Source organism: Lagenorhynchus albirostris, chromosome 8 (genome assembly GCF_949774975.1).
Source record: "Lagenorhynchus albirostris chromosome 8, mLagAlb1.1, whole genome shotgun sequence".
NCBI classification, from domain to species: domain Eukaryota; kingdom Metazoa; phylum Chordata; class Mammalia; order Artiodactyla; family Delphinidae; genus Lagenorhynchus; species Lagenorhynchus albirostris.
The window spans coordinates 90666940-90679669 of record NC_083102.1 but is presented as its reverse complement, the minus strand read 5'-3'; the positions used below and the strand labels follow the sequence as shown (position 1 = coordinate 90679669).

The following is a 12730-nucleotide window of genomic DNA, read 5'->3' as shown; positions in this document are numbered from 1 at the left end:
TGGAACTTAAATTCTAGTGCGGGGAGATGGGCTATAAGCCATACGCATGACAGGTAAAGTACATTGTCTGTTAGAAGGTGATAGGTAACACTAAAAAGAAAAAGTAGAGGAGGTGAGGGAGGCTGGGTGTGGGGGGCCTCTGAGTGGCACGTCTGCATCATTACACCCTGTTGTTAATTGCCTGTTTGCTGCCTGATTCTCCAGTTAGATCCCAAGCTCAGGGCAGGGAACCGGGTCCACCTGACACCTTGCCCAGGACCTAGTTCGTCACAGTTAGGTGCTCTCACAGTATAAGGTGTCTGACTGTGTATGTACTGCAATAGATGCAACCCGTGTTAACATCCTTACAAGCTTCCATAATGCACTTTCTGAGATACGTGTGTATCTATGATTAACAATTAGGGATTAACTTAAATGTTAGGAAAAGTCATGCAAACTCTGTAAAACATTTTTTGGTTTATGCTTGCTTCATGAAACCCTTCACTGGACAACTCTAATCTCACCTCTACACCCACTCCAGAGAAATGAGGGTCTGGCAGGTACAATTGGAGTTTTAATACATGTGTCTTTTTTTTTTTTTTACAGTTATTTGCTTTTACTCAAAGATCTTTATAGAGAAAAAAAAACATTCAAGTGAAGTTCACAGAACTAGTTATTAGTAGATACATTTATCTCACTAATTTGGAAACTGGCTACTTTGTGATGGAATGATCTAGATGTCTCTCCGCCTTTCTCCAGCCTTTCAAAGACTTCCACAGAGTGAGAGAGTTTCCCAGGGTCTGAATGGAGACCTTTATTTTTCCAATGTGCTCCCAGAGGATACCCGGGAAGACTACATCTGTTACGCACGATTTAATCACACTCAAACCATACAGCAGAAGCAACCTATTTCTGTGAAGGTGATATCAGGTAAGAGTTCAGTTTCCAGAAACTCTCTTGCCATGATGTTTACAAATGTGTGCAAATGTATGAATTATTAAATCCTACTAGCTTTGAAGTAAACAGGTTCACTGATCAGGAAAGTACCTGTGAATAGTCGCTAAAGTGTTGGCATATGTATCAATATAAGGAGCTTGCCTACCTTAAATACTGTATTTTACAGTTTTTGCTGTCATACCATTACTGTTGCCATGGTAACTTCCTGAATCTACTTAGTGTTCTGAGCATTTGTGAGTGCTTTATGCTCCACGATGCCTTAAATTGGGAGTCCTGCTGCTTCAGTTATATATTCACATATTACTGGTTGGGGGGTGGCTGAGTGAATTAATGAAATAGTTCTATACAATGTAAAGCACTGTTTTTACTTGGTAGGGATGGTACTCGGCCAGCATAGGTATATATGTTTGCTTTTGTTGCCCAATACTTTTTTTTACAATCCCCTGCCCCCTACTTTTTGCATTCTTCATAATATTCTGTTTATTTCAGTGGATGAATTGAATGACACTATAGCTGCTAATTTGAGTGACACTGAGTTTTATGGTGGTGAGTTATGGTGATTGTAACTGATATGTCTCCTTCATTGTAGAATTTAGTTCACTAACTTCACCTCCATGGCTGTTTAACCTTATTTCTTTATGAAATTCCTAGTTCCATGTTTAATACCACTAAAATCAATGTATGTTTCATATGAAGTTTAGCTCTGAGCTTTCAAACATGTCACTAAAACGTGTTCCATGTTGTATGTATAATAATGAAAGTTACTATAACTGTTTTCATGTAAAGAACCATTCCACGAGATTTGGAAAAAAATCTTTCGTATATGTTCAGAATTACATTTTTCGTTTTTTGTCTGGCTCATAAGCTTTTCTCATGAATTAAATAAGAGTTGGCAAGGTGCGTTAACCTGCTAAAATACTAACGTCAAAGTCTTAGTAAACTTTTTGCAATTAATATTAAGTGGATTTTGATAGTAAATCATCGTATTTCCATCTGTTTTCACATGACCTTATCAATGTCATATAATTAGCAATAGTATTTCTCTTAGTTTTGTTTAAAATCGAGTGACTGTCTTCAGTGGAAGTAATCTTTTTAAAAATAGAGGATTTAACTTCATTCTTTTAAAAAGAAAAGAATTTGATTTCCTTAACGGAAATATGGCTCTCAGGTATAGAGTCTATACCTGAAAATTATGGGTTCTGGATATGGGGTCCTCTTAATTATCTATAAGGCAGAATTTCTGCTGTATTAATTTTTTACCTTTGAGATATGAAGTAAAAAACATTAAGGTACTATCAATGACCAGAGTAAACAGATCACAACTCCTGCCTTATTTTATTTTATTTTATTTTATTTTATTTTATCTTACCTTATTTCATTTTATCTTATTTTATTTTATGTTAAAATCCTCCTGAAAAATATGGGTCTCAAAATGATTCCCAAAGTGATTTCAGAGCAGTAAAATCTAAGGAAAACTCTAATTTATCTCCAGTAATACCTTCTCTGATGTTCAGTCTTTTCTTCTGAGAAATGAGAAGAATTCATATGTTACCTTTTCAGTTTTTATGAGCATCAAGTAGATAATACATTAAAGTGTTGAACACTGTAAAGGGCTCTTAGAACCTCAAGACGGTATGATTTCGACTTTAAGTTTTTCTGAGAGGCCATCAGGAGATAAGGCCACATTTAGGCAAGGACTACATAAAACATGAAGGTAGTCTGTAGGTATCTTCCTGAGATTTCTGACTTGAGCCCTTTTTTTACGTTTTTGTCGAGGAAACCCATTTCAATTGCTTTAAGTCCACCCTTAATTTATGACACACAATTTGCCGTACCTCTGCCGTCACTTTCTAGTTGTGTTTTGTTTTGTTTTCCATAAACTTTGCAGTTTTGATATGTTAGATGTCCAGCACGATTTATCTTCACGATTGGTCAATGGAATTGACTATAATGTTGTCCCTAGGGTAAAGCAAAATACCCCTTCCATCACCTTATCTTCCAGACAGCTCATTTTCCATTTGACGTGCGCACTCATCTTAAGAGATGGATAATTTGATAACATGATTTTCCTCTCTATGTCTACATTTTTTTTGGGGGTTTTTTTTTTTTTTGCGATACGCGGGCCTCTCACTGTTGTGGCCTCTCCCGTTGCGGAGCACAGGCTCCGGACGCGCAGGCTCAGCGGCCATGGCTCACGGGCCCAGCCACTCCGCGGCATGTGGGATCTTCCCGGACCGGGGTACGAACCCGTGTCCCCTGCATCGGCAGGCGGACTCTCAACCACTGCGCCACCAGGGAAGCCCATCTATGTCTACATTTTGAAAATTTGCCAACTCACCAGAAATTCATAGGACCCTAACCCAAATTAGGGAAATGTACAAGAGGAAAAAAGTTCTTATTATTAGTGCTTGTGGTGCAACCAGAATACTTTCTGCTTCCAGCTGAGTGAGTGATGGCTATTTGCAAGGCAAAGAGTGTGTCTGTTTACCAGATTTCCCAATCAAATGCTAAATGGATTTGCAAAGGGATTAGGTTCTTAGACAGTGAACGGGGCTTCTAGAAATCCGTGTTCATAACTCTGAATGCATATTGATTTTCTCGTTTGCAGCTAAATCACATAGAGAGAGGCCACCAACATTTTTAACTCCAGAAGGCAATGCAAGCCGCAAAGAGGAATTACGAGGAAATGTCCTTTCACTTGAGTGCATTGCAGAAGGGCTGTGAGTTAACTCTGTCTGTCTTGATGTCCACTTCTTATGTAAACATAGTAGATTGGTAGAGAGGCGTTAATATCATAACAAGAGTCATTGTTTTATGTTGATTCCATTAAGCATCAAGAAAAATGTGATAATTCCTTCCAAAACAGGCCATATAAATTTCATGTTATTAAAATATTTTGTTAATAGTGTTCCTTTTGAGATAAGTATCAGTAATCACCTTCTGACTGCTCTGATTATGTAATTCAGGTTATTATTTTGCTACTGTTGTCTAACAAAGCATCTCAAAAATTAGTGCCTTAAAACCCATAGCTGTTTATCACTGATCGTTTGTCTGCAGGTCTGCAGGGCAGCTGTGCTGTAACAGGCTAGATCTGACTGATTTCAGTTGACCCTGTTTGTGCATCTGCTGGGCGGCTCGGCTCTGGGTTCACAGCTCTGGGTCTGCTGGCTATGAGCAGGGCAACGGAGCTCTTGACCATGAGTTTCTCACATCCCTCTAGCAATCTCGCCCTGGCTTGTTCTCCTAACAGCAGAGGCAAACATGGCCTCACAGGACCTAACCTACCTGGCACACTGTCCCAACCCCTGCTTCCTAGTGACCAGTCACCAGCCCAGCTTCTCTGCAGATGTCTCATCTGTGTAGACCTCAAAACTGACGCCACTCCCAGAACGCATGTGCCCTTGACAGGAGTCCCATATTAGGAAAACGTTTAAGGCAAGCTTCTCTATGTAGTTCCCTCTTATGCCGGACACAGAGCAAGTACTACTGATAAGGCACATTTGCTGAAAACATTGATTGGAATCTCGGAAACATGTTGTGATCACGTGTTATGATCTGTGCTGTCTTTGGCCTGGTGACTCAAAGTCCACATTCCTTCCTAGAATCCCAGAATTGGCCTCCAGGAATAATTTTACCTCCAGAGGCGCATGGAGGCCTCTGCTGGCCGTGTCAGGAAATCACACTACTCACAATTCAGTTCCTCAAATATATCTGTTCAATTATTTTTATTCGACAAAACAAATGAAAAAAATCCTACAATCCATTAATTCCACTTGCATTTCTAATGATAAATACATTGTGATCTTCCTGAGGGCGTGGACCATTCTGTTTTTTATCTTTATCTTCCCAACACACAACTCAGTGCTTGGTCTATAATTTAGTCTCAGGAAATGTATTGAATGGATTTTTATTTTACCCTCATGAAAACCTTCTCAAGTCACCAGATCAAAACAAGCATCATTCTGCGCATTAAGGCAACAGAGAAACCTGAGGCCCAAAAGGGTCAGGGATCCAAGGTCAGAGAGCAATTTAGGGATAAGGCTGGGATTTTGAAGCAGACCTTTTAACTCTAAGCCTATGTCTGGCTTTTCATCTGCCTCTGTAGTTCATGATTTAATAAGAAACATAGGTGAGAAATGGTATGAGTAACACATGAGTTGGGCCTGCTTCTGTCAATTGGTATTTTAAAATATCACTAATAATGAAACTAAAGTAAGAGCACGATTCCTCTAATCACTTTATCAGATAGCCTGTTATAAGATAGGGAGGTGCTTCCATTTGAAATGGAAATGTGTGAAAAGTTCATGGGCACAAATATGTATATCAGCTCTTTCTCTGGCATTTTTAGCTCTAGCCGATAAAAAAAATGATAACTCGGTGTCATTAATTTCATGGTCATTCTTTTGATTGACATAGTCCCTTCATGCAGAATTTGCCAAGAGTGCCTCACTGATCAGAACTTTGAAGAAAATAATTAGGTCCCTTCAGTCAAGTAAGTCTTGCTGCCATTCTCACCAGATCCCTGAAGTCCAAGTTCACAGTGTGCCGTAAATTAGGACAGTTCTGCTTGTGTGAAAATGGTAACTTACAGACTGAAATGTAAGGTTTTGAGCATGACTCAGGAAAGTGTGGTGCTAGGTAAAATCTCTATATGTTCCTCATGATCTTTATGTTTGTGACAAGCTCGCATGAAAATCACCCTCAAAAGCAGCTAGGTGAACTGCTTTTCTTGTAATGTTATTGTTTATTCATCTTATCAGGCCTACCCCAATTATTTACTGGATAAAAGAAGATGGAACACTCCCCATCAACCGGACATTTTATAGGAACTTTAAGAAAACTCTGCAGATTGTTCAGGTTACAGAAGCAGACTCTGGGAATTACCAGTGTATAGCCAAAAATGCACTAGGAGCCATCCATCATATCATTTCTGTCACAGTTAAAGGTATATCATTGTCTAAAATACATGGCTCTTGCCTCCATTGAGAATCCCTGAGTCTTCAATCAAATGCCTTTGATTATATTCAATAATAATGTAATTTATATCAACATACATGGCACCTTGAATCTCTTCTCATTGCTATTTATAGTGCATCTAAATCAGGTTAAAAATTCACTCCCTCGGATCTTCCTTGTAGAGGATTCCAATTAATAAGTGTAGAAAGAATGAAGGAAATAGGAAATCACAGTTAGAATCCCACAGTTATAACTGCTGTAGGCAAGAGCTAGTGATGAATGCTAAAATTACGGGATGGAACTTTAAGGAGAAACAGGATACTTGCATAGCCTCAAAGTGTTTCTTCTCCCCTCACCCCCCAAAAATTAATCACTGAGGCAGGTTTAATATATGTCCACAAATTCTTTGCTCCTCGAGCCTTAAGGAGATGGAGCTTAATTGTCCTCCCCTTGAGTGAGGGCTGGACTTGCTTGCTTCTAACGAATAGAACATGGAAAGCAGGAAAATCATAACTTTGCAGTGGAGAAACCTGGCAGACATCACTCTAACCAACTGATCAAGGTTAATATAACCACTAATAAGCCATGTCAGTATCATGTCCTCCCAGATATGATGGACGGCTACAACAGCGGTTACCAGTGGGGAGAGGCAGTAAAGGGGTAGAGGGTTAAGAGGTACAAACTATGATGTTTAAAATAAGCTACAAGGATCTATATATCTAGATATAGCCAATATTTGATAATAACTGTAAATGGAATATAACTTTTCTTTATAAAAAGTAATTATGATGATACTGATGGCGGTGGTTGGATGGTGATTATAATCTAAAAATTCAGGAGCTCTTCACTCAGAAATCACTAAATTTGACCTTAGATGGAAGAGCTTTTGTTCACTTAAAACCTTCCCATTGATCTGTAGGAGAATTCAGTAGTCACTGGTAGAAACACTCTTTAGGAATGAGTGCATGTTGAAAATGTTTCACAAAATATTTTAGTTACAGATAAGAAGTAGAGAACATACCTTAGGAGAAATACAAAGATTAATCAATTTAGTAAGCTTGATTTATCCCTGAAAGAATTCAGTTGACTAGTTCTCCTTTGTAACTCTGGAAGGATGTTCAAGGAAGAAACTCTTCATGAGAAGAAAAGAGATGATGGAGAACTTATAGTGTTGGGCTAGTAATTAACATTGATATGTAACACTTATGACTAACACTGACATATATTCACTTTTCTCCATTTCTGTCCTGATAATGATGAAAAGAGGATGTTCCTTATTACAAAAAATAACCAAAAAGCTCTTGATTATTTCGAGAAAAAAAAAAGATGTTCTACAAAATAACTGACTAGTTGTCTTTAAAAGTGTCAGGTTCATGAAAAACAAGGAAAGAGCAAGAAACTTCCAGGTCGGAGGAAACTAAGTAAGAAGATGTGACAATTAAACACAATGTGGTGTCCAGGACAGGGTCCTGAGACAGAAATAAGACATTAGGGGAAAAATTGGGGAAATCCTCATACAGTGTGTAGTTGAGCTGATGGTATCCAATGTTAATTTCTTGTTTTGGTATCTGTTCCATGGTTTTGTAAGAGAAAGCTGATGAAGGGCTTATAAGAACACGCTATACTAACTTGGCAGCTTTCCAAAACTGCAAAGCTTTAAAAACTGCTTCCCAATTTTATAATTGTGTGTATTCTACAGGGCTCAGATTTTAAATTCACGTTTCTTAGCCCTATCTGTACCTGTAAATTCCTCTACAACGTTAGAGAAATCTGTTACCTCTTCGATGTCTGATTAACGTAATGTAAAACAAGATGACGATATTTGAATCAAAAGGCTCTAGAAATAATACATAGATGTCACTGAGTCTTCTTAAACATCCTTCTGAAAATCTGAAGTGTTCTTTGAAGCATAAATCGATTCACTCTAAAAAAAAATGAAACTAACAAATGTTTTGCAAAATACTTCTTTTTATTAAGATAGTTCAGTTTGCTAGAATAAATTATTTGATTCAATTTTTTGTGGGTTTTTTTTCCTTTCCTCACAAAGCGGCTCCGTACTGGATCATAGCACCTCAAAATCTTGTGCTGTCCCCAGGAGAGGATGGAACCCTGATCTGCAGAGCTAATGGCAACCCCAAACCCAGAATTAGCTGGTTATTGAATGGAGTCCCCATAGAAAGTAAGTTTCCTTGAGTGGCTTCAATTGCAGTATATTTTCGGAGCGTAGTGACATCTCCACAGGGTACAAATGGTGATAAAATAACTTGGCTTAAGGGAGGAAGCCATATATAAGTTAAACAGAGGCACGAAATTACCTTTAGATTTTAATTTTACTACCTTTAGATATAATTTATTATGACGAACCGTTTAAGCTATTTTTTTTTCTTTTTTGGCTACGTTGGGTCTTCATTGCTGCGTGCAGCCTTTCTCTAGTTGTGGCGAGTGGCGGCTTCTCTTTGTTACGAGGCACGGGCTCTAGGCATGTGGGCTTCAGTAGTTGTGGCACGTGGGCTAAGTAGTTGTGGCACACAGGCTTAGTTGCTCTGTGGCATGTGGGATCTTCCCGGACCAGGGCTCAAACCCGTGTCCCCTGCATTGGCAGGCGGATTCTTAACTACTGCGCCACCAGGGAAGTCCCATTTATGCTATTAACATAACGGTATGTGCTGGTTGGAACTTGGCAATATTTCCTCTGTGTTTTACATGGATCATAGGAAGAATGACAGGGTGAGAAATAAACATCACTGAAAAGTTCAGATTATCTTCTTTGTTCAAAATGTCAAGTGATTTGTGGAAACATTGCAGGAGTCGGAGGGGATGGGTGGGGAGGCTAGGAATAGAGACAGTGGATATGACAAGAATAAGAAATGCAACTGTCTTAATGTAAAGAGGTTTTCATTCCTAAGTAGAGCCCAGATGTTCCCACGTTCTCCAGTCTTGAAAGGTCACCATCCCATTTAATACCCAAAGAAGAACACATCCTCTGACCCCAGTCCTCTGCCGGGTGCTCCATCTTTGACCAGTTTTCCCTCCCTCCGTATTGCTGAGATCATCCTTGAGCGATACCTATATGGTCCTAGCTACCAAGTGTCACCTCTTCTGCCACCTTCCCTGGACCACTCCAGCTGTCTCTCAGCCAGCTTGTCCAGGCTGCCCCCCTGCTGCCAGGAACAGTTCCCCAAAGTGTGACCACAGGCTTTCCATCAATCTTCTAAATCACAACAAAGACCAGTTTTACAAAACTTGGTTAAAGGCTTGAGCATAATATAAGGGAATTATAGCAAAGAAAACTTAAAACGGATAATGCGTCTTCCTGCTCCCGGATTCCTAGGCCCATGGCCATTCACAGGGAGCCGACTGCCTTTCCTTTTTCTTGACCCCGCTTACCACCAGCTGCTACTGAGAGGTGAATTTTTGGACATTTTCCCCTTCTTGAAGTTCAGACCTTCTCTTAGACCCAGAGAGAGAGAGAGAGAGAGAGAGAGAGAAAACCGGTTTCTGTTTCAAACCCAGCCTCAGGTTCACTCTCCCAGTCAGTAGCATAATAATCTGCAAAGATATTCTTTACCCCCAATAAAGAGAACCTTTAGGATTATGATGCAGAGCAGCTTAGCTCCACATTTTGCCTCCAAGCCAGAATCAAAAATTGGTTCCACTCTTACATACCCACAAGGTCCATTAAACTGGCTTTCCTGCAAGTCTTCACCCTAGGATGGACCTGAAAGCTGCTGGCAGATTTTAAATGAGACACGTCCCTTCTTCTCACCATCAAGGTCTTACCACTGCAGGTCTAGAGGGGGTGAGAGACCCGGTTCCATGAGTGTTTATTAGGAGTTTGTGTCACACAACACAGTCCTTATCGAATCCTCAGAAACAGACAGCCTGTGTTTACCGTAAAAGGAAATGTGTTCCTGGGAGAACACCGACACTAAGGAGGCCAGCAAATCGGGTTTGGATATTTCCATTCCCAATTTTAACTAGGATGAGGATCACGAAAAACTGCAGAGAGTATTTTGGGACTGTGCATTGGGAAGCTGTTGCCACTCTGAGAGACAAATAGGTGAAAACTGAGAAAAAGTGGAAGAAAGCCCAGAACTGAAAAATAAGTTTTTTGGTAGAGTATCTGATTTTCTTAGGAATGTGTTCAGAATGGCAATAAAGGCTGGAGCGTGCTCAGCACGTTGGCGCTGTGTTTTGCATCTCAGAGGCTCTGTGCCAATTTATGGAAGGTTAAATGCGCCCCTGAGGTCAGGGAAACTGACAGGTGGGAGGGGACATCCATCATTTCTGAGCAGGAAAGCCAGGGAGCCAGGGAACGTTGGAAAGATAAATCCTCAAGCTCCGCAGCCAGCATGCAGTCGTAAGCAGGGGAAAATGGAGATGTAGGTGGGTCAGTGACACGAGGACCAGGGGAGATAAAATAAGGAAGCTGATCTTTCCTCCTGATTGGCTCAGCTTGTGAGCCTTCCAAACCGTGCACAGGTGGTGCCTCTCAGGGAACCCTGTAACTGCAGCTGTAATGAGTTTTGAACTTCTAGGTGTAAAATAAGATTCAAGGGTGTAATGTTCAGCACAGGTACTATAGCCAGTATTTTATAACTTTATATGGAATATCAAATCATGATGTTCTGCACCTGAAACTAATATCATATTGTAAGTCAACTAGACTTTAAAAAGTCAGCTTTGAAATTATACTCATAGACACTCCCCTTTAAGTGAAATATCGGGGGGGAGGATCAAAAGTGAAAAGCCTACATTTTGGGGACGGGGGCGTGCAGGACAGCGGTCCCTGGAGACAAGTGGAAGCTGTCTGCTGTAACCCCGAATCATCTGATTGGGTCCAGAACAAAATCTTTCAAATCAGGTTCCAAATCAGTTCATTTCTTCCATCCCCAAAGTATGTGTTAAGTCCGCGCTGGAAGGAAAACAGGAGGCTCAGCAGAGTAGGATCAGAGTTCCACGGTGCCGACAGATACAGGGCCCCTTAGCCTCTGGCGTGCCTCACAGCAGTCATTCTGGTGGACGAGCAACAAGAGAAACACTGTGCAGCCTGGCAGCAAAGCCAGGGGCCCTGGCCGCCAGGCTGCCCCACAGTGCTGGGAGCAGGTGCTGTGTATTTATACCGAGGTGATGAGAAGTGTCCCTGGAAGGTGTCTTTCTCCACATCTGGTAGCCAAGCTAAAAGTGCATGGATTACTGTTCGGAATCTCAGAACTGAAAGGTGACATTGGGCTTGAGGCGCCTGGGGGGGAACCTCACAGCTGTCTGCACGATGGTACTGCAGGGCCACCGCTGTTACCCATCCCCACCCTCAGCCACTATAGTCCACCTACAACTTCTGCTGAATGACTTCTTGGCTAGACACTGTCTTTTTTTTTTTAATTTTTAATGAAAAATTTTTGTAATGTTTAATATAAAAAAGTTTTAAATTGTATTCAAGTATAGTTGATTTACCATGTTGTGGTAATTTCTTTTTTTTTTAATATTTTTTACTTTCGGGTGCGCTGGGTCTTCGTCGCTGCGCGCGGGCTTTCTCTAGTTGCGGCGAGCGGGGGCTACTCTCCGTTGCGGTGCGCAGGATTCTCATTGCAGCGGCTTCTCTTGTTGTGGAGCACCGGCTCTAGGCACGTGGGCTTCAGTAGCTGTGGTGCGTGGGCTCAGTAGTTGTGGCTCGTGGGCTCAGTAGTTGTGGCTCGTGGGCTCCAGAGTGCAGGCTCAATAGTTGTGGTGCATGGGCTTAGTTGCTCTGCGGCACGTGGGATCTTCTTGGACCAGGGCTCGAACCCATGTCCCCTGCATTGGCAGGCGGATTCTTAACCACTGCGCCACCAGGGAAGTCTCTTTGTTGTGTTAATTTCTGTTGTACAGCAAAATGATTCAGTTGTACATATACATTCTTTTTCGTGTTCTTTTCCATTATGGTTTATCATAGGGTGTTGAATATAGTTCCCTTTGTTATACAGCAGGACCCTGTTGTCTATCCATTCACTATATAATAGTTTGCATCTGCTAATCACAAACTCCCAATCCCTCCCTCCCTCACACCTCCGTCTCCCTTGGCAACCACAAGTCTGTTTTCTATGTCTGTGAGTCTGTTTCATAGATAAGTTCATTTGTAGATACTAAGTCTTAAACAGCTACGTTCCAAGTGAACGCTACCTGTCCCACCCTGTGTGTACCTCTCCTGATCCAGAAAAAGGAGTAAATGAAGAAGAAAACTGTCCCCAAGTAGGTAGAATTCGAAGAGCCTCGTGCTTCTCCCCTGTCCACCCTGCCCATGAATTCGGATGCCTCTGAACAGAACTGCCTTTGAGGTTTGGGTACCATTCTGGAAACAAGAGACTGGGGCTTGTTTTTCATCTGCAGTTTGCTGAGTTTGCAGCCCACAGATGCATTCAGCAATGACAGGGCAAGGAGGAAGGGTGGCAGAGAGGCAGGGGTAGCAGGAAAGAGCAAAATTTACCATAGTATATAGTGGCACAGAATTGGCATGGTGAGGATTCAAGGGGAGACTAGAGTAGACCCCAGAAGTTAGCTGGGAGCACAGGCTGGCTTGCTGACACCCTCTACTTAAGCGGCTGCAGAAACCTTGGGTGGACCAGTTGCCAAGGGGCAGGAACAGGGAATAGCTGTGCTTCTGCAGTATCATCGTGCAGCATCCCCACCAGGTGCCTGACATCGCCGCCAGCTTCAACACAACAGAGACATTATCAGGGCACCACAGTACCAGATACACAGCCTCCCCACTCCTGACTTGTGGGCAATCACCTAAGGACATTGCCACTCTCTCCTCCCACCTCTGCGGGCTCTGGCTGCCAAGAGCGCATGAGGACTGTAA

General features: G+C 41.6%; 1 protein-coding gene across 22 annotated transcripts in view; it reads left to right on the top strand.

The window, feature by feature from the left end:
- Positions 1-12730, top strand: part of NRCAM (neuronal cell adhesion molecule) — a 90873-nt gene that overhangs the window by 19103 nt on the left and 59040 nt on the right. For 13 of the 22 annotated variants that reach the window (XM_060157335.1, XM_060157316.1, XM_060157314.1 and 10 more), the window contains 5 exons: positions 739-909; positions 1426-1482; positions 3545-3656; positions 5697-5881; positions 7940-8071. In XM_060157335.1, the coding sequence (XP_060013318.1) occupies positions 739-909; positions 1426-1482; positions 3545-3656; positions 5697-5881; positions 7940-8071 (657 nt within the window). The remainder of the gene's footprint in view (positions 1-738; positions 910-1425; positions 1483-3544; positions 3657-5696; positions 5882-7939; positions 8072-12730) is intronic. The other 9 variants (XM_060157327.1, XM_060157333.1, XM_060157330.1 and 6 more) reach the window with 2 other exon arrangements.